Below are 25,679 nucleotides of genomic sequence, written 5' to 3' on the forward strand. Positions count from 1 at the left end.
CATACGCAGCTCTTGCAACAAATTGCATAGCTTGTAAATGACAAAGTAGACACACTCTAATGGACAGGGCAAAAAATAAAAAAAATCAATAGTAGGCGGCATTACATCCTGCATTATCTTTGTCCAATGCCTCAAGAAAAGCAAGTCACTTCTAAGCATACAACTCCTCCTGCCTGAAATGCTAATTCATTCCTGTTGCCACTCTACACAAGAGGACTGGATGTTTTTATTTTTTCCCCTTCTGACCCAGAATGATAACTATCATGGGAGAAGATCTGCTTGTAATCAATATCGGAGGTTTCCTATGGAAACTTACAGCTGAGGAACTAAGTGAAAACCAGAACGTTTCCTGCTTCCTCAGCAAAGGCTCAGCCTCACTCACATTCCTGAGGTGGCAACACTGTTGTATTAACCACACAGAAGTGGCAGATGTCTCACATTACTGCACCCTCTTCCAAGGCCTCTGTTGCCCTCTTCCGGGCCACAGGAGCTGCTGATCACAGAATATCTTGAGTTGGAATGGACCTTAAAGGTCATCTAGTTCCAAACTCCCTGCTGTGGGTAGGGCTGCCACCCACTGGATCAAGCTGCCCAGGGCCCCATCTAGTCTGGCCTTGAACGTCCCTGGGGATGGGTCATCCACAGCTTCCCTGGGCAACCTGTTCCAGTGCTTCAACATCTTCTGAGAAAAGAATCCCTTCCTAACATCTAACCTAAATTTCCCCTCTTAGTTTAAAACCATTCTCCCTAGTCACGTCACTATCAGATCAGTCTTCCTCCTCTTTAAAAGCTCTCTTGAAGTACTGGAGGGCCACAATGAGGTTCTCCTCAGAGTCTTCTCCAAACTGTAACAACCCCAGCTCCCTCACCTTTTCTTCATAGGAGAGGTGCTCCAGACCTCCAGTCATCTTTGTGGAATAGCAGTAGAGATGGTAAGCACAGCAGGGTTTCTTTCTTCCCTTCCCTTTCTGTGTGCGTGCATACATACATGCATTCTTTTTTTTTTGTAATACAGGAACAGATTTTTCACTTATGTAACTCCTGTATTGCATGAGGATCCAGGTGGTTTATTTTTCTGCAACTTTTTCCCCCCAAATCCCTATGGTTTTATCATTAACAGACAATTTTTCCTTTTAATTATCAACAGCTTTAACAGCCTTTAATTTTTCATAAAGCTCTTCTTGCCTTGTTTTACAAGGTTTGGCAAATTAATATTATAAAACTGCCACTACACACACATTAAAAAAAAACAAACCTAGGCATACAATAAACTTTATGTATTTCACTTAAAAAATACTGTCACAAAAAGTAATGGACTTCTTCTTACTGTGTTTTCTCATGCCAAGATTGTGAAGAAGTAGATGATCAATTTTGGAATGGTAGGGGATGCTAAACAGAAGACTTAGAACTGTCTATTTCAGAGGCTATGAAAAAATCTCTTCAAAAATCTCTTCTAAGAAAGACTGTCTAAACTACCCATCTCCTCACCCACATATAATTACATTTCTTTGATGTGGCTGTTGTTATTAGAAATACTTAACAACTCATCCAGCTGAATGTAAATTGCCGTCAAGGTTCACTAAACCCTCTTTATTCAAAGTAAACACTCTGTTGTAAAAGTTTTTTTTTTTTTGGAGAGAAAAAAATTGAAAAGAAAAACAAATGCAAATCATGTTATGCCATGCTGCACAAAGGATACTGAGACAAACACATGTATTTATGGGGCCCACAACCAATGGCATATACTGCCTTTAGCAGCAATAGTTACTTCCAAAGAACAGAGAAAAAAGGAGAGAGGAAGAGGGAAGGAGAGACAGAAAGAAAGGGGAAAAGAAAAAGGAGTATGGTAATTGCTCTCCATTGGCCAGCCAGGAAGACAACTGACATGTTCTACTAAACAAAGTACTTTTCTGGTACAACCCATGATTCCCCCACAATACCTTCTCCAAAATAACTATACTGTTTTCATCAGGATCTGCTCAGACTCTCTACTACTTGTTCTTGACTAATGTGATATTAGTGCTGAATGAAGCTCGCATTCATCAGGTGCCAAGAGCCATGTGGAACATGTATGCATATTTTTGGGACATTTTTATATAATATATAATATTATATATTATATATAAAAATATAATATATATTTTTATGTACTATGTTACAGCACTGTGCTATACTAAAGTATTCCTGGACCACCCTCTGACACTACTCTGTGAATTTATACAGATTAGGATAAGAACTGACCAATGACTATACTAACTTCTCATGCTTCTGACTGAGTAACCATCTTTTTTGCTACCCGGAGATCAAAAGTGTTCACTGCTTCCACATCAGAATAAAATACGTATAGATCACTTTTCACAGACATTCCTGGTGCTCTGGATGGAAAATCTCTTGTCTTGGCCCGCAAGCTGCCCATTTGGAAAGGACTGGGATGCTGTTCTGAAAATGTTTACATTGGAGATATACACATTTTACCACTTTCACACTTTATTTTCCAGCCATAGCCACTTGCATACAAAATTAAGGTGCCATCATAATACTGTTGTTGTTAATGTTATTCTCTATGGAAATAGTTAACCTTATTTGATAGGTTTTACATCCAGTCAGATTCAGCTTGGTTTAAGGTTTGTTTGGCAGGTAACACTTCATGTAAATGCTGTCAAAGCAGCAAAAAATGTAGTCTAGTCTGCTGTAAGTGGGTCCTGATCCTCTGACTTAATTTGACTCTGAGGGAACAAAACAAGGTTTCATTTACACTCAGGTTCTGTTCGAAACTTATTTATAATAGGTTAATATACGAGTGATACAGGTATCAGTGGTATTTTACACACATAAGCAGCATATGCTAAACTCCTGAACATCAACAAAAGATAGCAAGGAACAGCCTGACTGCAACAACTACTAAACACTTTCTGACCCTTTGTTATCTAATGTAAAGCCCAGACAAAGTTAATTAGACATTTCTGTTTAGTTTTGAAATAACCATGAAGCAGTGACTACAAATATCAGTAGATTAGAAAGACAACATTTTAAATTTCCCCAGAGAAAATTTATCAAAACACCTTCAGGGTTAAGCAATAATAAAAAATAACAGTTTCTGAAATTACATATGCCAAATCATTTATCATATTCAATAATTACCATCAACTTCAATTTTAAAAGATCAGGCTGACATAAAGAAGGGAAATTATTAATAAGCTAACAAATTTATTTTCCCTTAGAACTGTAATTTATGAGACATTTAAGAAACCAATTAGGTTCATCCTGATAGGTTCAAGTTAGAGCTGGTAGCAATCAGTGCAGCACATGAGAAATAAAGAAAAATGGAGAAAAATGAAGAATGACCCTCATCCAAGAAAGGACTACAGGCAAGCTGGGGAGTTCTTTGAGTACTTCGTGCCTACGCTTTACCATAACAGCACAGTACCCAATAGAAAGCATGTGCTAGGATCAAAGGAAACAAATAATTGCAGAAATACCTGTGAAATATGAACTTGAAAAACAGTCTCATTATTTCAGACATGGAGCTACAAGATAGGGTGATTTCTGCATTTTTGGATTATCATGTAATAACAGTAAAATATACAGGAGATAAACAGAACAACTACACTTCCAAGAAAACAAACAAAAAAAAGAGGCACTGTCATTGGCAGCATTACAGAAATGCATCAGGAATACTGATCCTCAAGGTTCATATACTGACAGTGATTAAACGGTTTCCACCTACCTGTCTCCCTTCCATAGCTCCTCGCATTTCCTTGAAAGTTGAGCTAAATTCTCCAATGAAGTCATGTTTTCCATTGGAATCCCAGTCCCAAACTATGCACTGGAGAGATAAAAGGGAAAAGAAAATAAGAGCACATTTTTCTTCAAATAAAAAACAGGCTTTACTGAAAAAAAAAACCAACAAAAAACACAGAAATATGATATGCATACCATAGAATGTGTTATCTAGAACAAAATCACCAGTGATATTAAAACGTATTCTTGTCCAGACAAAAATGAAATGACTAGCAGAATCTCAACACAGCTTGCAAGTGACAGCTATGTATTATGGAGTTGGCTGATGAAAGCAAGTTTATATATTATAGAGAGAAAGGATTCATCTTTTAGCTAGGTGTAGAAGAACAAGATACCGCCTATGTACATTTGCATGGTCAGGTTGAAATGGTGTCCTGAATTAGGATTAACATACCTCACTAAAGTGCTTTATAAATATCAATGACTATTCAGAACACTAGTTGCTGTGGTCAAGATGTCATAGAATCATAGAATGGCCTGGGTTGAAAAAAACCTAAACAATCATCTAGTTACAACCCCCCTGCTGTGGGCAAGGTTGCCAACTACCAGACCAGGCTGCCCAGAGCCACATCCAGACCGGCCTTCGAAGCCTCAAGGCTTCCCACAACCCACAACCACTCCAGGAAAATGGTTTCAGTGCGTCACCACCCTCTGTATGAAAAACTTCATCCAAATATCTAAGTAAATCTCCCCATCTTAGTTTAAAACCATTCCCTCTTGTTCTATCACTATCAACCTATGCAAACAGCTGTTGCCCATCCTGTTTATACACTGCCTACAAGTACTGGAAGGCCACAATGAGGTCCCCCCAGAACCTTCTCTTTCCCAAGCTAAACAAGCCAAGTTCTCTCAACCTTTCTTCACAGGAGAGGTGCTTCAGCCCTCTGATCATCTTAATGGCCCTCCTCTAGACCATTTCCAAGAGCTCTGCAGCATTCCTGTGCTGGGGTTCCCAAATATGGACGCAGTAGTCTAGATAGGGCCTCACAACAGCAAAACTCACTCACCTTTAAGCAGCCCCCAAAAAACAGTATTTACCCTCTGCATGTGCAAAAAGCACAGAAAAATGTAAACACGGCGTGGTTGTTTCTATGGAGAGTTTATCACCTTGAGCCAAGGATCAGGGATCGCAGGTCAGGATTAAGAAGCCTCAAAGGCCTTGCAGATCATTAGGAATTTATAATGGAATGGATAAGATGGTGGTAATTCTTAACATTTTCTGAGACCTTGGATTACGTTTGTAGACGAGATTCCACTTTATTGTTGTTGTCGTTGTTGTTTTAGAAAAGGAAAGAATAAAAGTGGAAACAGGGGTGGGAAATGTGGATGTGTCTAAAAACCGTTTGGATGTGGTGCTCAGGGACATGATTGAGCACAAGGATGTTAGAGGTAGTATGCTTAGGTTGTGCTCGGACTTGATGATCTTTAAGGCCTTTTCCAACCCGAGCAATTCTATGATTCTATGATTCCAGACTCCAGAGGGAAAAGAGCACTCAAAAGAGAAATGCTGTTTGAAGAGACGCTCTGTAGACAAAAATGCAGAAGATCAGCCACCAGGACATAACAGCCAACATCCATGTCCACCTGTGGAGAAGTGGAAGCACTACAGTGAGAGACTGTGAAATAATGGCAGCCGAGGTGACAACTCTGCAGACAAACTGCAGGATGAATTCATACCAGCGGCCAAGAAGTGGTGCAGAGGCTTGCCTGTATTCCCTGCATCTATGCACACAGAAAGCCTTTCATTCACCAATGCAAGCAAGAAAAAGCAGGCTCAGCCGAGCTATGCTCCAGCCCCGACTTTGGCTGCCCCACAGCACAAAACTCAAGAAAGCTGCAAGGCAGACGGCCTCAGCACAGGCAAAGAGAAGTTCCAACCCAAACCTCTGCTGCAAAAACAGGCTGAGGGCGAGAAACCATCAGGCAAACATAAGTGTAAAACAAAAGATCTGGATATGCAGGGGAGGAGAAAGAGATCATTCCTCGCAATGGACGACCCCTTTGCCATCGAAGATATCCAAGATATGGTCGCAGTGCCAAAAAAGGTGATGAGGCTAGCAGAGCCCACTTTGCATGGCGGCTCCTTGCCTGCCAAATCCAACCAGCAGAAGCTGCACAAGCAGCTGCAGCAGCCCCCCTCGCTGCCGACCCTCTAGCCTGCTGTGCTGCAGGTGGACAGCCCACCCCCCCATCAGCCCATGCCACCCGAGGACATCTCCATCCCGCCTGACAAGAACTCGGGAGTGTTTAACCCAGAAAGTAAATAGTTCTCAGACTTGGGAGAGCTTTCAAGTGAGCACCAGACTTTGCGGGGCTCCTCACTTCACTGCTGGCATACAGGCAAGGACCTTCCCTTCCACACCACTCCAGGAACTGTTACATGCTGTTTAAGGCTTTCAGACATTAATCCTAATGCTTTCATACTGCTTCTTTATCATAATGTTTGTACTCTACAGAATTGCTTCTTTAGGTTTATGTGTTCCAATGCAACTGTTTCTGTAAATAAAAGACACTGTTATCTATGAAAATACCTTTCCTTTAGATAAGAAAGCTGAATTCTGGTTGGATGGATTCTCTTTTTCCTGTCAGTTTTTACAAAACTGTGCCATGCTTCTTTAAATGCACACAGGCTCTACTATAAATTCATTACTTGCAATTTCTTTCCTGTTTTAGGGAACACTTCCACACACGGACTTTGTTTCCTGCAAAGCGCAGGTTACACAGAACATACTTCTTGTAGGTGATGGAAACAAAAGTCACGGGGTTTGTTTGGGAGACAGGATTCAGTGAGGCACGTGGTTATATTACTGCTGTTCTACTCAATAAAATAATTAGAAATAAGATGCCTGGATCAGATGATCTCCATCATCTTTTTCTACCTGAATAATTCTATGATTCTTAGTGATTATATGATCTGCAAGAAGTGGCTGGAGAAACCTCTCTGATGTGGGAGATGATGCTTCTAGGAAACATGAGAAAGTTCCTGAGATAAGCACACCTGGAGGTTCAGGATGCTGGCAGACAAGCAGAGCCTGACCACCACTGAAGACTGGGGCAGAGCACTGACTGAGTACCTCAGCTTTTTCCATGTCTGAGGAAGTCATTTCTCCGTCTTCATTCATCAGAGGGCAGCTTCTACATGACCACTATCTCCAAGCTCTTCTTGCCCTGCCTCCTCCTGCCTATGTACCTGTAGAACCCCTTCTGTTCTTTTTCACATCCCTTGCCAAGTACAGCTCCATCTGGGCCTTGGCTTTTCTGATCACTGAATCACAGAATCATAGAATCACTAAGGTTGGAAAAGACCCACAGGATCACCCAGTCCAACACAACATCCAAACGCTCTTTGAACACCTCCAGGGTCGGTGACTCCACCACCTCCCTGGGCAGCCCATTCCAGTGCCTGACCACCCTTTCAGAAAAGTAGTGTTTCCTAACATCCAGCCTGAACTTTCCCTGGTGTAGCTTGAAGCCATTCCCTCTAGCCCTATCACTAGTCACACAAGAGAAGAGGCCGACACCCAGCTCACTCCAGCCTCCCTTCAGGTAGCTACAGAGCGTAATAAGGCCTCCCCTGAGCCTCCTCTTCTGCAGACTGAACAATCCCAGCTCCTTCAGCTGCTCCTCATAAGGCCTGTGCTCCAGACCCCTCACCAGCTTTGTTGCCCTTCTCTCAACACACTCCAGGGCCTCGATGTCTTTCTTGCAGTGAGGGGCCCAAAACTGGACACAGTACTCGAGGTGCAGCCTCACCAGTGCTGAGTACAGGGGGACAATTACTTCCCTGTTCCTGCTGGCCACACTATTTCTGATGCAAGCCAGGATGCCATTGGCCCTCTTGGCCACCTGGGCACACTGCTGGCTCATGTTCAGTCGAACATCAATCAATACCCCCAGGTCCATTTCCTCTACACAGTCTTCCAGCCACTCTGCCCCAAACCTGTAGCATTGCCTGGCGTTGTTGTGGCCAAAGTGCAGGACCCGGCATTTGGTCTTGTTGAACCTCATCCCACTGTCTTCAGCCCAGCTATCCAGCCTGTCCAGATCCCTCTGTAGGGCCTCACTACCCCCAGGCAGATCGACACTTCCAGCCAACTTGGTGTCATCTGCAAACTTACTGAGGGTGCATTCAATGCCCTCATTCAGGTCATCAGTAAAGATATTAAACAGGACAGGCCCCAGCACCGACCCCTGGGGAATACCACTCGTGACCGGTCGCCAGCTGGATTTTACTCCATTCACCACCACTCTCTGGGCCTGGCCCTCCAGCCAGCTCCTTACCCAGCCAAGAGTGTACTTGTCCAAGTCATGGGCTGCCAGCTTCTGCAGAATACTGTGGGAGACAGTGTCAAAGGCTTTGCTGAAGTCTAGGTAGACCACATCAACAGCCTTTCCCTCATCCACCATAGGGGTCACTAGATCATAAAGCGAGATCAGGTTGGTCAAGCAGGACCTGCTCTTCATGAACCCAAGTTGGCTAGGCCTGATTCCCCGGTTGTCCTGTACATGCCGTGTGATCTCCCTCAAGACATTCTGCTCCATAAATCCATGATCCCATCTCTGCACACATGGACAGCATGCCTGCATTCTTCCCAGCCTGCACAGCCCTGCTTCCACTTCTTGTACCTTTCCCTCATTTCCCTCACTTGAAGCTACAGGCCCTTGCTCAGCCATGCCAGTCGCTCGCCTCCTCTGCTTGATTTCTTCTGTTGAGGAATGGAGAGCGCTTGTGCTTCCAGAAGGGTTTCTTTAGGAGCTGCCAACTCTGTGCTGCTCCTATGCCCTTAAAGACACTTTCCAAGGGGATCCCACCCAGCAGTTCCTTAAGCAGCTGGAATTTTGCTCTCCTGAATTTCAGGGTCCTGACTCTACTCCTTGCCAGGCCTGCATTCCTCCAGATCTCAAACTCACCAGGGCATGGTCACTGCAGCCCAGGCTGCCTCCAATCTTAACCTCTCTAATGCTCTCCTCTGCTGCTCAACAGTGACTACTAAAGCCAAATCCTGCTGCTAGTCATTCATGAATTCATGCATAAATATGAATATGTCAATGACTTTGAGCTGTGAGAATTTTATTTTACAGATATAGCTAAATAAAATTCATCTAGGCAAGACAAAGTGCATAGTGAGCCCAAAAGCAATAAAGTAGCTTACAGTATTAAAGAACAAAATCCCAAATTCAGTCTCATGGTCTCCCTAGCTAAAGCCTGCATACAATGTCAGAATCAAAAGCCCTTACATCTTTATACCAAACCATTATTTTCGTTGTTTTTCTTTACAAGCAGAATTGCCTCAAAGCCATCTCTGCTATCTCACAAGGAGTACTGCAGATCTGCCTGGGTGTGCCATGAAAGACTGGGTCAGTGGAGTGGTAGAGAAGCTCTCTGCTGAGAAAGGCATGTATGACCTGCATTACTAGTTGTGATGGGGCTGCACCAGGGGGGTATCAGGCTTAGGGACAGTTGGTTTTATCAAGTCCCATCTGAGCCAGTCTCAGTGTTTTTAACCCACTGCTGGTGATCATGCAACTTGAGAAGAAGACAGGTTTGCTGCTCAGACTGTTGCCAACCTGAAGCAAGTTGAAGTCTGCTTTGTCTAAAGGGCGCTCTGAATTCACCCAGAAGGGAACTGAAGTTGCTGAATCTCAACTGGATCTTGAGAGTTAAGCATGCACTGGTATTAATTGTAGCAAAAAAGACTTGCATATTCACTGGCTACACTATCTAGCCAGCCTTTTAATGTATCTTCATTTATACTGAATAATACAAAGTAGGTATCTAAGCACTGTAGCCAATCATTTTTCACTGAATCATCAAACCAGTGGTATTTAAATGAACTTTGAGGGTGTGGGACTCAAAAGAATGCTTGAGGCATGGGCAAAATGACCAAATTCTTTCAGCAAGAGCAAAAGGACAGAAGAACTTTCAAGAGAAAGACCCTCTAACAAGAACTTAACTTACAACAAGTAGGTTCTCACACATCATTAACAAACTCCAATCACAGCCAAAAGCTAGTAACTGACCTCTTCTCTACAAAATGTCTATGTGAGATGCCTTGACTGGATGCAAAAGAAGGTATTTAATCTAAGCCAGTTTACTGAATTTAAAATGCTGTTAAGAGCTCAGGTTCCCTTTGTAGAAAGAACACAGGTGATGATATCTGTAAATTCATACCCCAGGATTTCTCCAGGCAGTATACTACCACCCACACTATCATTTAGGTTCCTTTTTGTATAATGACAGTAATGACCGTTGTATAATGGCCTTTTTTGAACTTTCAGCACTGTTCCACTTATCCTCAGGAAGAGATCCTGTTCAATGCAAGTGGAATTTCTCTGATTCATACAGAAGAAGTGCAGCAGTGCTACAAAGGGCTGCTCACAGGGAAAGGGTCCAAACCTATGTCATATAGCTCCAGATGTTAATCAGCTGAAATAGCTCACTGGTCAGGCACAAACCAGGTTCCTGAGTGCTCTGTTGCTTTGCTATTCTATTACCTGAAATTGTGCTTACTTTTCTCTATGCAGGCAATGTAAAGGAAAACTTCTCCAGATCAAAAAGATATTTTTCCCTAAGACATGTACTTCCTTTTTAATTGCTTTGATCTCAGAGGCGAGAGGGGGACAGAGGCAGGGAGAGGGATTCCTACGTGTGTTTGTTTATAGAGTAAATCTTATACAACAATAGAATCAAATGAGAAGGGGCTTCTGCTTCCGCTGGTGGTTGCATTACCTGGAACATAATTAAACAATATTTCTATCACTCATAGCCTGGGTGAATTCTTTTGATGAGATCTTCATTAAAAATCATTATGTCCTAATTAAAAACTGAAATAACAAGAAAGGAAAACAAGAAAAAGTAATTTAGTTCACACAAAGGAATAAACCTGAAAATGTATCTGTTTCATACAGCTTGAAAAGGCTTCATTTCTTCTTTCTGTAAAGTTTCCCGTTAATATAAGTTAGTCAATATTCACTGAAATTACTTTCTAAATTTTTCACGAAAAAATGGATTTCAGAGATGAAGCATGACCTAAAAAGAAATATATTTTTCTGAAATGATTGTGCAAATGATTTAAGGTCCTAGAGGCAACACTAAGTGAATTACATGCCAAAGATGTCCTAGCAAAATCAATATAGATATGCAAAAGGTATATTTTTCGTAATGATGGCTACTTCTCAATAATGTTTTTGAAAAAATAGTTATTTCACCCTGGGAAAAAAACTCACAAACTTTACTGTGAATTTTTCAATGAACTTTACTTTTCAGGTTACATCTTAATACTCCATTGGAGCACAAACACAAGAATAGACGCCCAATGGAGCACAAACACAACAATAGACCCCCATTGGAGTATACAAACACGAGAATAGACCCAAGGCTAATGCAGACCTCCAGGAAAAGGTGCTTTGAAAAATTTCTGCTATAATTCTACATCTTATGTGTAGGAAAAACTCCGACTGCTGATTTGTGCTTAGAATTTTAACTAGAGATGAGCAAAGTGAAATTACATTTAAAATGCCATCCCAAACAGCCTATTTGTTTCAAGCTTGAGGTTTGATAACTTCAGTTTTCAGAAAGCCAGCTGGTACTTTAATCTTTATACTGGCAACATGTAAAAGGCAGCCAATGACAGTACTACGTCAGTGCCATTTGCACAATTACAGCTAAGGGAGAAAGGGTGGTCTGCAAATACATCCCTTACAACTTCCTTTTTTCAGTTTCACGTTTTGCCATAGAAATCATTTGTTATTCTCTGAAAAACATTCCGCATACATGAATAATTCTGCATTTCAATCATACGTGAAAAATATTTCTAAAATATACTGGAACGCAGAAGTTTTTATAGAAGCCTGTTCAGACAGACAAAACAAGGAGGGAAGCACCTTTGAAAAGCATTCAGAATCAAGACCAGACGTGGCAATCAAAGGATTATTTCCCTATGAAATATTTATAAGCTTTTTTGTTTTTTGTTTTTAAGAAGGCCCTACCCTATGTGCTTTTCAAAACAAATCCTGCATAAATAACCCTTTTTCTCTAGGTAAACCTTGATGTATTATTTGGCTCTGCCCTCCTACAGGTATCTTAAGCAGACAATTAATAGTGCACTTACACTGTACTAAAGGTCTCATTAATTAAGGAGAGTTTCCATATATTTAATTCTAAACACTGTTAAATCAGTGCTCAGGTAACTGATGAAAGAAGTCACTCTTCTATCTACTGGTTACAAGTTCAAACTCAGAGAACAAAAACTTCTGACTGTCCAAACCTACATGGTAGTAGAATATTGCTAACTGGAAAGATGGACAACATCACTCATGCCTACATGGTCTTTCCCCCCTCCCTAAGGTATCTGCTGTAGCACGGAGAGGGAACACTGTTTCAAGATCTGTCAAGGAGCAGCACTATACTTGACTGAACCAGCAGATTTGGTAAATAAGGCCATCAAAGAATCCATCCTGGTTATCCACACCTTCATTTCTTCAGCTTCCAGGCTGAAATAGAACTTTTTTACTGAGGAGAGGAAGAGGAAGGGTACATTTTAGGAAGAAAAAAATCTCTTGGATGGATGCAGATGGAAATTTTTCTGATTTTATTTCTACCTAGCTTTCTCATCAACTCTAGATATTGGCAATACTCTCACTGCAATGAGAACTGAGAAAAATTGCATTGGCACTGGAGCTACAACAGCACGGCCTACTCTGGCTTAATTTCCTACCCTCAGTACCTCTGTGTGAGCAAAAACTCCCTTCCACATTTTTAATTTTAGTTCACAAAATATCATTTGGACTTTATTAACCATCTTTTAGCTGCAGCCAACAGTGATGCCCTGTGATGTGATGATGTTAAGATAAGAAATAAAATAATTTCCAAATTCAGTGTCTCCAACAGAGTAAGACATCTTTGTTTGGTAATTCAATAGCAAAATTAGAATTTTCTACCTCAGATTTTGACCATATGATCCAAACTCAAACTTTATTTTTTAAGGTTTAATATCTGTGACATGACTCAAGTCAACAGAGTGGTTTTCCAAGTCTCATTATGAGAGTTAGACTGTGTTTTCACTGAGCAAAACATGTTCTGAAGGTTAGTTTTTAATAGGTTGGCAGGGAGCCTCATGACTAAACTCTATCTGGAGGTAGCTCACAGCCAGATCACGAAAATGTACTTCCTGAAAATAATCCATTTGATTTTCCCTCAGCCTGCCAGACACTGCAGATTACAGAAAAAAATAAATAAATAAACACAAAACACCAAAAACTAGAAAATTCCCAGTCTTGCAAGCCTGAGTTTGTTTGTCCAGCTGTGCTTAAGCTCCAAGTCCGAAAATGACTGTTCATGTTGGCGCAATTTCTGCTGGCATTACCTTACCAGCTAGATGGAGAGGTACAGTACTGGAACACCCTCAACCTAAAGGACTTCACTTACTTGGGACTAAACTCGGGTGGGTGAGAAGGCTAAATGCCCACTATCCAGAATTCTTATCCCAGCAGGAGGGCAAAAACAGCCAGCAAGGCAGCAGCCCAAGCAACCAGAGGAGTCCCTTCAATATGAGGCTTCTTAGCCTGATCTGGCTCCAATGCAGGTGAGATCATAGCTCACACACTGCATGAAAAAGGAAATTTATCCATGTGGTGTTCCTTCAGTATCTACAGGATACCTTTGAAGGAAGAGAATTATCGTTCATTAAATGCCTGCAGTCCCTAACTAGGTTACAGGACCACAGTATAGGAAAAATGGTTTAATTCTGAACACAGGTTGCTGTGGGAGCCTTTTCCTTACGCTTCTGTGAAACGACATACAGATATGGCAAGGGGGAGAAAACAAAATCCTGAGGCAAATGTCAGTGACCTGCAGTACTTCTATAACCACCCCAAGCTGCAGGTACTGTGAGGTGGCATAAGGCTAAAAACAGAAAATTGTCTTCGGTTCATTCTACAGGATGAAAAAAATAAAGATCTCAGAAATGCCTCACAGAAAAGGTGAAAAAGTCTCAGAAAAAAAACCCCACCAAAACATTTACTTGATCATCAAAGTGATTTTTCTGGAACGGTCTCTCTCAACAGGTTTATTATTTCTTGATAACGAAGTAAACTGCTGAACCTCCCTGAAGTATATACCCCGCATTTGGAATACTTCAAAGGGCTTTTTATAGGAAGGTCTTTATCTGCCACCTATTTGCTCTCCCCCACTTGGGTATGAGAAAAGCTACGTAAAATTTTCAGTACTAAAGCTAAAGCACTTCATGTTGTCTTATTTCTGTATTCACGATGTTTCAAGGCTTAATTCTTCACTGCCCACATCACAAACCTGGGTTACATGTTGAAGAATAACTGAATTTGGTCTTTTTTGCTTTCTGTGACATTCCTCAGTCTGGGTTTTTTCACCCAAGCTGGCCACCACTTCATTTTCTCTTTTCAATGGCTGCGCTTCTCCAACAATTGTAAATAAACTTTTTTTTCGTGGCTCATTTCAGATTTCCTCTGAAGTTGGGCTCCAGTGAGAACAGTGTACCAGCAGGAATGAACAAATGCTTCTTGCAAGTCTCTCACTGGCTGAAGTAAAGTGTTTTTCAGAGCACTGTAGATAAAATATTTGAACATTTTCAAAAAAAAAAAATTATATTTATATATATATATGTATATATTAAATCTCCATTCTTCAAACTGAACTACTCAAAGAACTGGACTAATAGGGAAGAAAGAGCTTACACCCTATACCATTAAGCTTGTGCAGCCTTTATGAAGGCAATCTAGAAACAACTTTCAAAGTTACCTTCTTGATTATATTCTTTTTGAGAACTACATTTCCGTTGAATTTGAATTAACTGATTCCCAACAATAGACAAGCATAGCATTAGTTAAAATCCCAGCTTTGTTACAGGCATTTGTTAGGAGATGTTTCCTATTAACTTCAACAGGTGCCAGGATTTCATCAATGCCATAGTGCCTTGCTTCTTGACATAAGCAGTGATAACTGATGTGTATCAAAAGTTAATAGGATTGTACTGTTTTCAGATCCTTTGCCTATTGACACAGCTGGAGACTTGAGACAACACTCACTGACAGCTTCCTCTTGGTTAATGGCAAGTGATTCAACATTCCTTTTCACAAGCTACCGTAAATACAACACCCCAGACAACAGTCAAAACACAAAGAAAAACAATGTTCCTTTAGATCTAAGCTCACGTGAAGTTTGGTTTCAAAATTATCTACCTTGGAGAGAAGAGAGAAAGGAAGGAAAATCCACAGTTTTCTACTAAGAATGGCAGGTCCTCTGATACTACATTAGATGAGCGAGTCGTGTTATTGACAGCAGTGACACAAGACCAGCCTGAGCATATTTCACTTCTTGCCAAATGAAAAAAGGGCCTTTTACAGAACTGCCATTATCACATCCACCTCTCTATACCACAAGGGATTTGAGCACATTGGCAGTGTCTCAAGCAATGATGAGAAGCCTCACAACTGGATATTGTCTCCTCTTGACTGATCACAGTAGGTAAGAAGAAGCAGGGTCATTTCAAAATCAATTGGTTATAAAATGTAGCTTGTCGACTATCTTTATTTGCATTACAAGGGTGTCTAGGAGCCTCAGACACAGATTTTTCACCCTATTTAGTGTGTACAAACGCACCCTAGATATATTCCCCTGAAACAGACAAATGTGCTAAAAAAAAGTTGCATCACTTGAAGGATGACTTACAACTAGATTTTTAATGACTGCAGGTTTCAGTGGTGACAAGAAATAAACAACTACTTTGCAGTCACAAGAACACTTATGCAACAAAATCCTCATGATACACAGAAGAAACTTCACAATTACTAAACAGGTTTAGCATGGACATGAATGCAAATTTAGATGTGCACAATGGTCTAAAACAAATGTCTGTGTAGTTGTATTGCCTACATATTAGACACTACAATTTCTTTATGTTAAGGGTAAAGAACTCTGTGTTAACTGCAACATTCCTTTTTTTCTATTTCCTCATTCAAAACAACAGTAGTAACATAATACGTAACCCAGAAATTGAATAATAATGTTTAAGTAGCCTGCTTGTGTTTGTGGAGATTTAGTTGTCTAACAGATGAGACTGCACTCTGTAGCATTTTTAAAGCAAATATGAAACGGTGACAGCCCATCTGCATCAACAAGATTTCACTTCTTGAGCCTATGCCTTTGTCCAAATAGGCCATACCATAATGTGTAACTTTTTAACAATTAATAAACACAAAAACGGTAGCAAAATGTAACAGCAAAAACTTATGTGCAAACTGTTCTGAGGCTCCTTTAGTGCTTCATCAGTGAGGTTATCAATACTTCTCATGTAGTTTTCTCCGAGAGTATCCATCCTCAATTCTCAAGCTGTCCTGTCCTTAAGCAAAAAAAATACCCCTCTCTTCCAAAAGCAGAGCTGATAAATTCATTTACTGACACGGTAGTGCTTTCCCCTGTTATCAGCATGTATCTGAGATTCGTGCTCACCTAGCAAACAGTTCCCTGCTTACCAAAAAGGCATTGCTCATCACCAACGCTCTCTGATGTACCTACTGGAGAAGCTGCAAGCACATGAGTGAAATTTATCGCAATTCATGCGCGATCAATAATCTCTCAGACAGAACAGGACTCCATCCAGTTCCCATTGTTTATTCTTGGTTCCTAAAAGACTCAAATTAGCTTTATTTTGTGCACTGAAAGTCAGCAGATAAAATTCAACCGTTGTCTTACATCTAGAGCAGGAAAGGAAGTTGATGACAGTTGGCAGAAGGAGTACGAAATGTTCTTCCCCACCAGAGCAGCACAAATCTGTCCCCAAACACTACTTGCAATAATGAGGACTGTTTATACAAAGTGACTGATTACACTGTTCTTTCTGTTGTCAATCAGTGGGGGAGTTAATTACACATGTCTCTTGGATGTCATTGCAAAAGAATGACCTGGCAAACAGCACTGGGTTTAATGGCCCTGAACTGGTCACTCTATTCAGTGGATGATACAGCCGTATAAACAGCCATAGAGGTAGATCTCCTCAGTTTGGGATGATTTATAAAATAAAGACTGGCAGAGGGTTCAAACACAGAAGGTTTCTAGTATAATCTGGACAAGAAATCAATTAGTAAGTGCAAAACAATTCTGAATGTTTGCTAGAATAATATTCTAAACCACGTTTCCGGAGGAAAATAAAACAAACTGAAATATTCATATTTCTAGATTAAGTAGAGAACCAGTGCATAAGCCACTATAACTGAAATGGCTAAAATAAAGAGGTTGAGATTAAAGGTTAAACCTAAGGGTGAAAGTGTGGGAGAATAAAGGTCTTCTCATATTCACTCACATGCAGGATCTTAAAAATCCATTCTCATGAAACTTCTCCTGAATGTTTTGCATTCATCACAGCAGTCATCATTGGTTGTAAGGGGCCTCATTTCAGGTTTTCGGTTTTTGTTTTTGTTTTGTTTTGTTTCAGGATTTTTTTGTGTTGTTGTTCCGAAATTCAATTATTGCCCTCATACAAACACGCAGGTGCTTCAAGGTGAATCCTCAGTATATCTTCTGTTAATTCTAGCACAGATTATGTATTTAAAAAGAAAAGCCCCCAGCCTCTTTTAGTACTGCTCATACGTTTACTTTCTGGTCAGTTTTGGTTTATGTCTTACGTCAAGTTTAGCATTGAATTAATCTCCTTCACAGACACTGAAAGCATCTCAATACAGAATCTAAGCCACTGCACTGCCACAAGCTCCCTCAGCAATGCATCATCAAAGATTTCCAGTAAAAGTTATATTAAGATCATGACATGGTGTCTGGATCTTTCAAGAGAGATTATATGCCAGCTAAATAGCAGATATTTTCCTGTTTCTTGGAAACGTACAAGCTAAAAGCATGGAACAGACGGTAACAGTCCTGATATATAGTACAGCTTTTACATAATTATTCAGATTGCTGTTTTTTTGTACACACACAGTAATGTAATTTCTGCTTTTTCTTCTTGATCTAGGTAGAAAACAGACAGACTACACTAACTGCCTGCCTAAAAGTAAGCAGACTTCTTTTGTCTATTTGTTTTCATCTTGTACCCATTCAAGTGTTTTACAAATATTTCCCATAATTAAGAGTTCTCACTAACTACTCCTTACTCTCTTGGTTTGTCTCTTCCCATAAGAACACTTTCAATAAGGCTACATGTCACATGGCATGGAAACTTCAGAGAACTGGCACACAGGCATGGAGTCCCTGTGTTTCCAACCACTACACCTGTTTCCAGGATCTTTTGAGAATCAGGAAGGAGCAGCCTGCAAACCCACAGTGCCCAGCACCACAGTTGTGCTACACGACTAGCAGACTTGAAGGTATTAGCACAGCATAGCACAGCACAGTTCAGTCAGACAGAACATACAAAGACCATCAGGCCCAGCTGCCTGACTACGCCAGTGCTAACCAAAAGCTAAAGCATGTAATTGAGGACGTTATCTAAATGCCTCTTGAGCAATAAAAGGCCCAGAATATCAACCACTTCCCTAAGAATTTCCAGCATTTGATCACCCTCATGATAAATATCTCCTAATGCCCACTGTGACTCTCCCTTGGCACAGCTCTGTGCCATCCCCATTCTGCCAGGAGGAGATCCAAGCACCTCTCTCTCTGCTTCCCCTCCTCAGGGAGCTGCAGTGAGATCACCTCTCAGCGTCCTCTTCTCCAGACTGGGCAACCCAAGCATCCTCAGTCTCCCAGTAGCCTCTTTTGGAAGAATATTTTTTTAAAGACAGAAACATGGAGAGAAGGGAGAAAAAGCGTGGTAGCAGATTGGCTGAGGAAAGCAGAACCACTGAGGTTTCCACATGGGTGAAATGATGCAGAAAGGAGATGAAAGCCTGAGCGGTGAGATAACAGTAATTTATACAGCATCGAATCCAGCCAGATACCTTCCCAGTGGAGTGGATGGGACACTGTGGAATATATGTAGGCCACTCTGAAAGTAATGCTTCTATTTATTTCAATGGAAACTATAACAAAGTGCACAATAACACTATTTGATAGAGTGAATTTTCAGCTACAAAACGCTATTCTTCAACACAGTCACCACCATTAGCTACGCATTTTCACCAGTGATGAACAAAAGCCTGCATGCTGCACTCCTAAAACCTGCACCAGTGAAGGTGACCCACTGTTGCCACTGCCACTGCTGAAATCCACCACCCATCGCCTCACTGTGCTCACATCTACTGGTTGGTCTCCAGAAACCTTCAGCAAACATTGATGAATGTCAGTGGGGACACTGTTTTCCACATGGAGAAAATCAGTGACACATCTTTGCTTCATTTGCACTTCCATATCAGATGCCATTCTATCACGCTACTCCTCTGCTGCCATCTGTAACATGGCAACAACATGAAATGGGGTACTGGAGGGAAGGTTCAACCTCTACTGTCATACCACCAACACCCACTTCTGACAACATGGGACAGCATAATAAAATAGGATGCATTACTTTCAGAGCAGCCCTTGTATATATAGTTAATATTTTAATGTGGCATGATTATATATTAATATCTAATATATAACATAAAACACACTATAAAATACATTACACAGTGTATTATTGCATATATTGTCCAAATCAAAAATTAAAATTGTGTATTAACATTGCTTTACATGAAAGCAATATATATGCTTTCCCACCTCTTGAGCAAGGAAACATGATGTTGTGTAAAGCCAGACTCGTAAGGAACTTCAGCAATGTATACGGCAATGAAAAGGAGTCTGATAGTGAGTGTAGCAATACAGTGAGCAGCATAACAATATCTCTAAGAGATAAATAGGCTGCTGTACACAAAACACTCCAGAATATAGTTCAAGACTTGAATCACTATTGCGATTTTTTTTTTCCAAATAGGCAAAGCAAAGCATGTGCAAACAGTAATTTATTTCATTAATTTTGTATCTCTCTCTTCATTTATGAGCAGATGATGCTTTTTGTGAAGTGACATATTCGTTCTGAAGAGTTTCTGTGCTTGTCCTGTTTCTCACTTTTAAGTGATTTGTTGTGACTAAGGGGACATTCAAAGTATAGTAAGAAATCACCTCAACAAAATCTGATGTATTCATGTTTTCACAAACAAGAATCCATACTGCCCAGAAGCAGCAGTGAGAAGCCCAAGGTTAAGGTTTCCAAAATGGAAATACCCATTCAAATTCAGTTTCTTGACATGTTTTCCAGTGGCAATAGGAGACAATATTGTCTGGCGTCAAGAAATCGTTGAGATTTCTCTGTTTCCACTGAACTATCACTTTTCCAACAGATAAAGCAGCTTTGAAAATACTGCAGTTTCCAAGCATGTCTCTGCCTTTAAAATAAACAAATGAAGATTAGTACTAAACAAAGAAATCAATATATGAATATCATCAGTGGCATTTAAACAAGGAGGGAGAGGTACAACTCTACCCTAGCCCAGTGAAACTTGATTTTGGCAAAAGATCCTATGTGCTACACTGTGGCTGGCACTGCTGTTACTTGACTGATCAGTGACAGTTTGTCAGCACGAGGGCCACTTTCCAGATTCAGGATGGGATTGAAGCTTGCTGCAGAAAACCCTGCTACAACTTCAAGTGCTGCTGCTGCAGCAGGAACATGCCAAAACACACCTTCAAAGGCTAAGAGAGCTGACCCTACTCACTGGCCTGGTTCCAACATGAGCAATTACATTTCTAACGTCTCCACAACCCCTGCAAGTCAGCCTGCAGCAGCATTACTTGTTGCTTTCTGCCATGGATTGTCACTGAGCATTTCTGCATGCTCTTGAGGAGATGGCATGTTCACCTTAGAGGTGGGTGCCCAACATGCAGTGGGTGATACCTTGCAAGACATTCTAATTACCATGTGGAACAGCCAAAGTCCTTCACTGCTTGTGGTTCCATCACCACTTCTCATGAGTTAAATTAAATCTAGGTGTACTTGAAGATTACCAGGCTGTAAAGAGTAACTTAAAATACTTCCATGGTCAAACGGCACAGAAGAATAAAATGGAGATGTTGTACATACCTGCTCATTTTTTATGCCCTCCTTCCCACTTCAAATCACTAACCAGGCTATGCAGGAACTACAAGATCAAACAAAAGGAAGTGGCTGCCTGTCTGTGAAATTTCTCTAAAATAAACACTGTATGTTTCAGTTTGCCTGCTCTCAAGTTAAATTAACACACCTCAGACTGAATAATACTGCAAGGTAGAATAGAGAAGAGAAGAGGGAGAAAAATAGTGTATTTATTACTCTGGAGTATATTATGTTGTATCAAACTAGCAAACTGCTGAGTTTAGCAGAGTCCTCTGTTGACCTGAGAAAGAAACGAAATCACTGAATCATGGGATCACCATGACTGGAAAAAACCTCCAAGATCGTTCAGTCCAACCATCCACCTACCACCAGTATGTCTCCACTAAACCTTGTCCCATAGTACAACACCTAAACGTGTCTTGAACACGTCCAGGAAGGGTGACTTTACCATCTCCCTAGGCAGCCTGTGCCAGTGCATCACCACTCTTTTGGAGTATTTTTTAATACCCAACCTGAACCTCCCCGATGCAACTTGAGGCCATTCCCTCTAGTGCTATTGCTAGTTATGTGGGAGAAGAGGCTGACCCCCACTTTGTCACAGCCTCCTTTCAGGCAGCTGTAGAGAGCAATCAGGTCTCCCCTGAGCCTCCTCTTCTCCACACTGAACAATCCCAGATCCCTCAGTTGCTCCTCATAGTATCTGTGCTCCAGAAATGCAGCATTTCAGGAAAAAGAGCTTCAGCAAAGAGAGCAGCTTGCACTCAAAAACAAGACTTAAGAAAGCTAAGCTCTATTATTGTAATCCAAATAAGTGGTTGGAAGTCACAGTGCTTAGCTAGCTAAGTACGCTCTCTGAATAAACAATCAGGAACTTAGGTTGCTTAAATGACCAAAATTACAGAACAAATAATTGGAGGTGAATAAAAAGAGGCCTCGTTAAAACTGAGCTGATAATTCATTCTGTAATGTCAACATTTTGTCAGACTAATGTGCAATTTCCTTTACGTTCAAGAAAATGATGTAGGCATGGACATTCTTTCATTACTCTGCTAGGTGTATTATAAAACTATCATTAAAATAATTACTAATGGAAGAAGAAAGTGAATGAAACATTTAATTTCATGTAATTATAACCCCTATTTCTTTCTCATGTGGATGATTTACCTCACTGTGATTAAAGGACATGAGGACGTTTAAATAAAACAAGTATCTGTATCAATAGGGTAGCTACTAAACAACAATCACATTTCAGTAAAATAAAAGACCCTACACAGAGAATAATATTCAGGCAGAATAAAGGGATTTGTCTAGGAAGTCGGCAGATATTCTCTGAAGACCACCCACAAAGAAAAGTAACTGGGAAAAAAAAATCACAAGAAATAAATAACAAGTTCTTCCTTCTAAACTACTGCAACTGGAACTAACGAGATTTCTGAATATTTTCTCTGCTTCATCATGATCTTTCTCCCAGTTTCCCGAACCACGTAGTATGTTTCCACATTGTCTCTGTATAAGTCATCACTTTTCAGAGAAAGATTCTCCTCCATATACCTAAAGCACAAATTACTCTCTCTTTAACAACAGTGAAAAGAAGAAAGAAAAACCACTGAAAACCATGCTAAGCTCCACATACTAAAGTCATAGTAACAAAGAATTCCTAACAGAATATTCAATAGTTGAACATTCCTTGGCACAGAGAGCGATGTTTTCCCATCTCCCCCCACCTCCCCCCCAAAAAAAGAGGAAGAGAAAAGCCAACAGACAGATGAGAAGTGCCCAAAAGAAAAACAATAAATCAATCATTCCGATCATACCCATCATACATCAATAAGAACAAAAAATCTCTCAGGTTCAAACACGGTTTAGCCAGGGCTCAGGTTTTCTAAATTTGTGTTGAGTGCACAGAGACTGAAATTTACAATGAAGTGTGCCAGCACACTCGATACCATACAGAGCTGCAGAGAGTAATGCTACTGAGTTTTATCAGATGCCTCTGACAACAGTTCAATGATTTTGGTGTCATTAACTTCATTTTCAAGGCAAAGTGTGAGAAAATTAAGCTCTTACTATGGTAACAAAAATAAAGCAGGCTTCTTAAAATGTGGTGGCTTCTACAAATGACTGATTATTGCCACCCTTCATGTCACTGTGCTCAATGCTTTCATTACTGTGAACCACATTATCTGAAATCACTTGTATAAGGCTCTGGACTGCAGGTGGCACCATTATGTCATTATGAAACGGAACAACATTAGTCTTGAGACAAGTAGGCAGCACAGAGGAGCCTAACCTACTTAGCAGTGTACTGTATGCAGTATGAATATAAAGTATGCAATCTAATACCAGTCATATATAGCAAAAACAATTCTCTCTAAGGCAAAGATTAGGGGGCATCATCTGATGCAGACTGTCAACACTGGCGGAAGTAAATGGAACTGTATCAGTTACACCAACTGAGAACTGTCTCACTGACCTTGAACGGCATTTGGATGGGGCTCTTGGAAGGAACATCTGGGAAAAAAAAACTTGCAAGCAATCTGCAAGTGCGAGGTCTCTGTCTTTAGAAAAACTGGCCAGAAGTAAAGCAAAGGACATCTCTTCACGGTACAGTCAGTTCTACTATGGATTGTGACAAAATGAAGAACTGACTTAATGATGATGGTTCCATGTTTCACAAAAGAAGTACGCCCTACAAGGAGAGACTGAAGGAACTGGGGCTGTTTAGCCTGGGGAAGAGAAGGCTGAAGGGAGACCTTATTGCTCTCTTCAAATACCTCAAAGGTGATTACAGCGAGAGCGGGGCTGGTCTCCTCTCACTGCTGACAGGTGACAGGACGAGGGGAAATGGCCTCAGGTTGCACCAGGGGAGGTTTAGGTTGGATATCAGGAAAAACTTCTTTACTGAAAGGGTTGTTAAGCACTGGAATAGGTAGGCTCCCCAGGGAGGTGGTTGAGTCACCATACATGAATGTGTTTAAAAACAGTTTGGAAGTGGTGCTCAGGGATATGATTGAGCGGAGGGTTGTTAGAGTGAGGGTAGTGTGGTTATGCTGTGGTTGGACTCAATGATCTTTAAGGTCTTTTCCAACCTGAGCAATTCTGTGATTCTGTGGTTCTGTGACCCTATCCTAGTATGTGAAGATTACAAGACTGGGATAGCAGGAACAAGGATACCAGTTTTGTATCATTCTTCAACAGAGCTACTTAGAAAAAGAGGGAACTAACACGACACACTTTCTTTTGTGCTATGAAATATACATTTAACTTATGTCTAAATCTAAATCACATAACAAAGAGTGCTAACCATGGCAGCTCCACAGTCAGCTTGGGCTTTTCTACACCTTTCACTTGTATACGGAGAAATATTTCGAACTTGTGATGACTCCACTGTGTACAGAAACACAAGATTCCCAGGAGACACCCAGCTTCTGTGGAGTGCTTGGAAGAGGCACCAAGACAGGTGCAAGCTAGACAATCAGCACACAAGGGGTACAGCACACAAAGCATTCATTTCCATTGGGAGTACACCAGCAAGCCAGCAATTACCCTCAGTATCTTTCAATTTTCTGCAGTATCACTGGGAGCATTTTTCTAAGTAATAGCTGTCAGTCTCTCTGAAAGCTAGCCCCCACCTACCAGGTTGATCAATTATTCCACGGCTATATAAGTTCTCCCGGAGAGACCTCCTTTGGCTGTAGTAAAAAAAAGTATTGCTGAGCAGTCAGTCAGTTAACAGTCAAGATAGTAAGGTGAAGCTGAGTAGTCAGTGGGGACTCAAAAGTGAAAAGATGAAATCCAGGGTAGAATCTCTTAGGAAATATAAAAGAGAGATAGGTAAGCAATCTTTTATAAGAATAGGCCTGAGAGTACTCAAGGCCTATAGAAACCTCTATTCCAAACAAGGCAACATTGTACAGGAGTGAAATTTCTCTATTTTTCGGTCATATACTTTTCTTTCTGACTGCACACATAGTACTGTTAGGCTGAATTCCAGTAGTGTATGAAGAGCTGGCACATTGGTTAATGGAGACTCAAATAATTGAAAACACATCTCAAATAGGAACTGGAATGCTCATTTTGATGACATAACGTCATTTCAGTACTGCAAAATGCAAGCATGAGGTGAAATTAAATATGAAATTTGCAGGAGAATGTCAACTTGTCATCTGTAAGTGTCGATGTGTTACTGGTGCATTTAGTTGGAAAATGTATGTACAAAATGCTCTGTATTCAGAAATGACCTGTAGGTAGGTACCTGGGCACATGATGCAGCATCTGAAACTTGGAGAATAATTTGGGTTAATTTCTGTGCATTTTTATTCATCTGCTAAAATAAAAACTGGCTGAGTCCTTTCCAGATATGCTAAAGAAGTCTACAGGAAGCAGCTGTTGCCCCTTCTGAAGGGAAACATGATTTTAAGCATTGCAGACACTTCGTGTCATATTTCAATTCCCTACCTTCGTCAGTCTAAGATCCTGCTTGATACATCTGTCTTTTATAGCATTTGTAAATACTAAACCTTTTCCTAATGACAGCATGTGGGAAAAGGTTTCTTTCTCCCTGGAGGACTTTTGGGATCGCAGAAGACTCCTTCATCTGTATTAGGACAAACATAAGACTGCTCACATTTCTCCTATGGATTGAGTGAGGGAATAGTAGTAGTGCTTCAGCCTTGTAAATACAGCCCTTTTTGCGTTGACTTCCCACTCCATTTTCTCCTCTTTTCAGTGACAGACTTTAGCTCCTTTATTGATGGATATTTGAGGCTTTTGCTTGGTGCTTCTGTTATTATTCTCTGTTGGAGCTGTTTGCCTCTGCATAAATCT

The 25,679-nt window shown here is 40.7% G+C and overlaps 1 protein-coding gene across 9 annotated transcripts in view; it reads right to left on the bottom strand.

The window, feature by feature from the left end:
• CPNE4 (copine 4) overlaps positions 1–25,679 on the bottom strand; it is a 340,611-nt gene that overhangs the window by 45,666 nt on the left and 269,266 nt on the right. For all 9 annotated transcript variants that reach the window (XM_040696670.2, XM_040696668.1, XM_040696669.1 and 6 more), the window contains one exon: positions 3,728–3,826. In XM_040696670.2, coding sequence (XP_040552604.1) covers positions 3,728–3,826 — 99 coding nt within the window. The remainder of the gene's footprint in view (positions 1–3,727; positions 3,827–25,679) is intronic.

Source organism: Gallus gallus, chromosome 2 (assembly GCF_016699485.2).
Source record: "Gallus gallus isolate bGalGal1 chromosome 2, bGalGal1.mat.broiler.GRCg7b, whole genome shotgun sequence".
Lineage (NCBI taxonomy): Eukaryota > Metazoa > Chordata > Aves > Galliformes > Phasianidae > Gallus > Gallus gallus.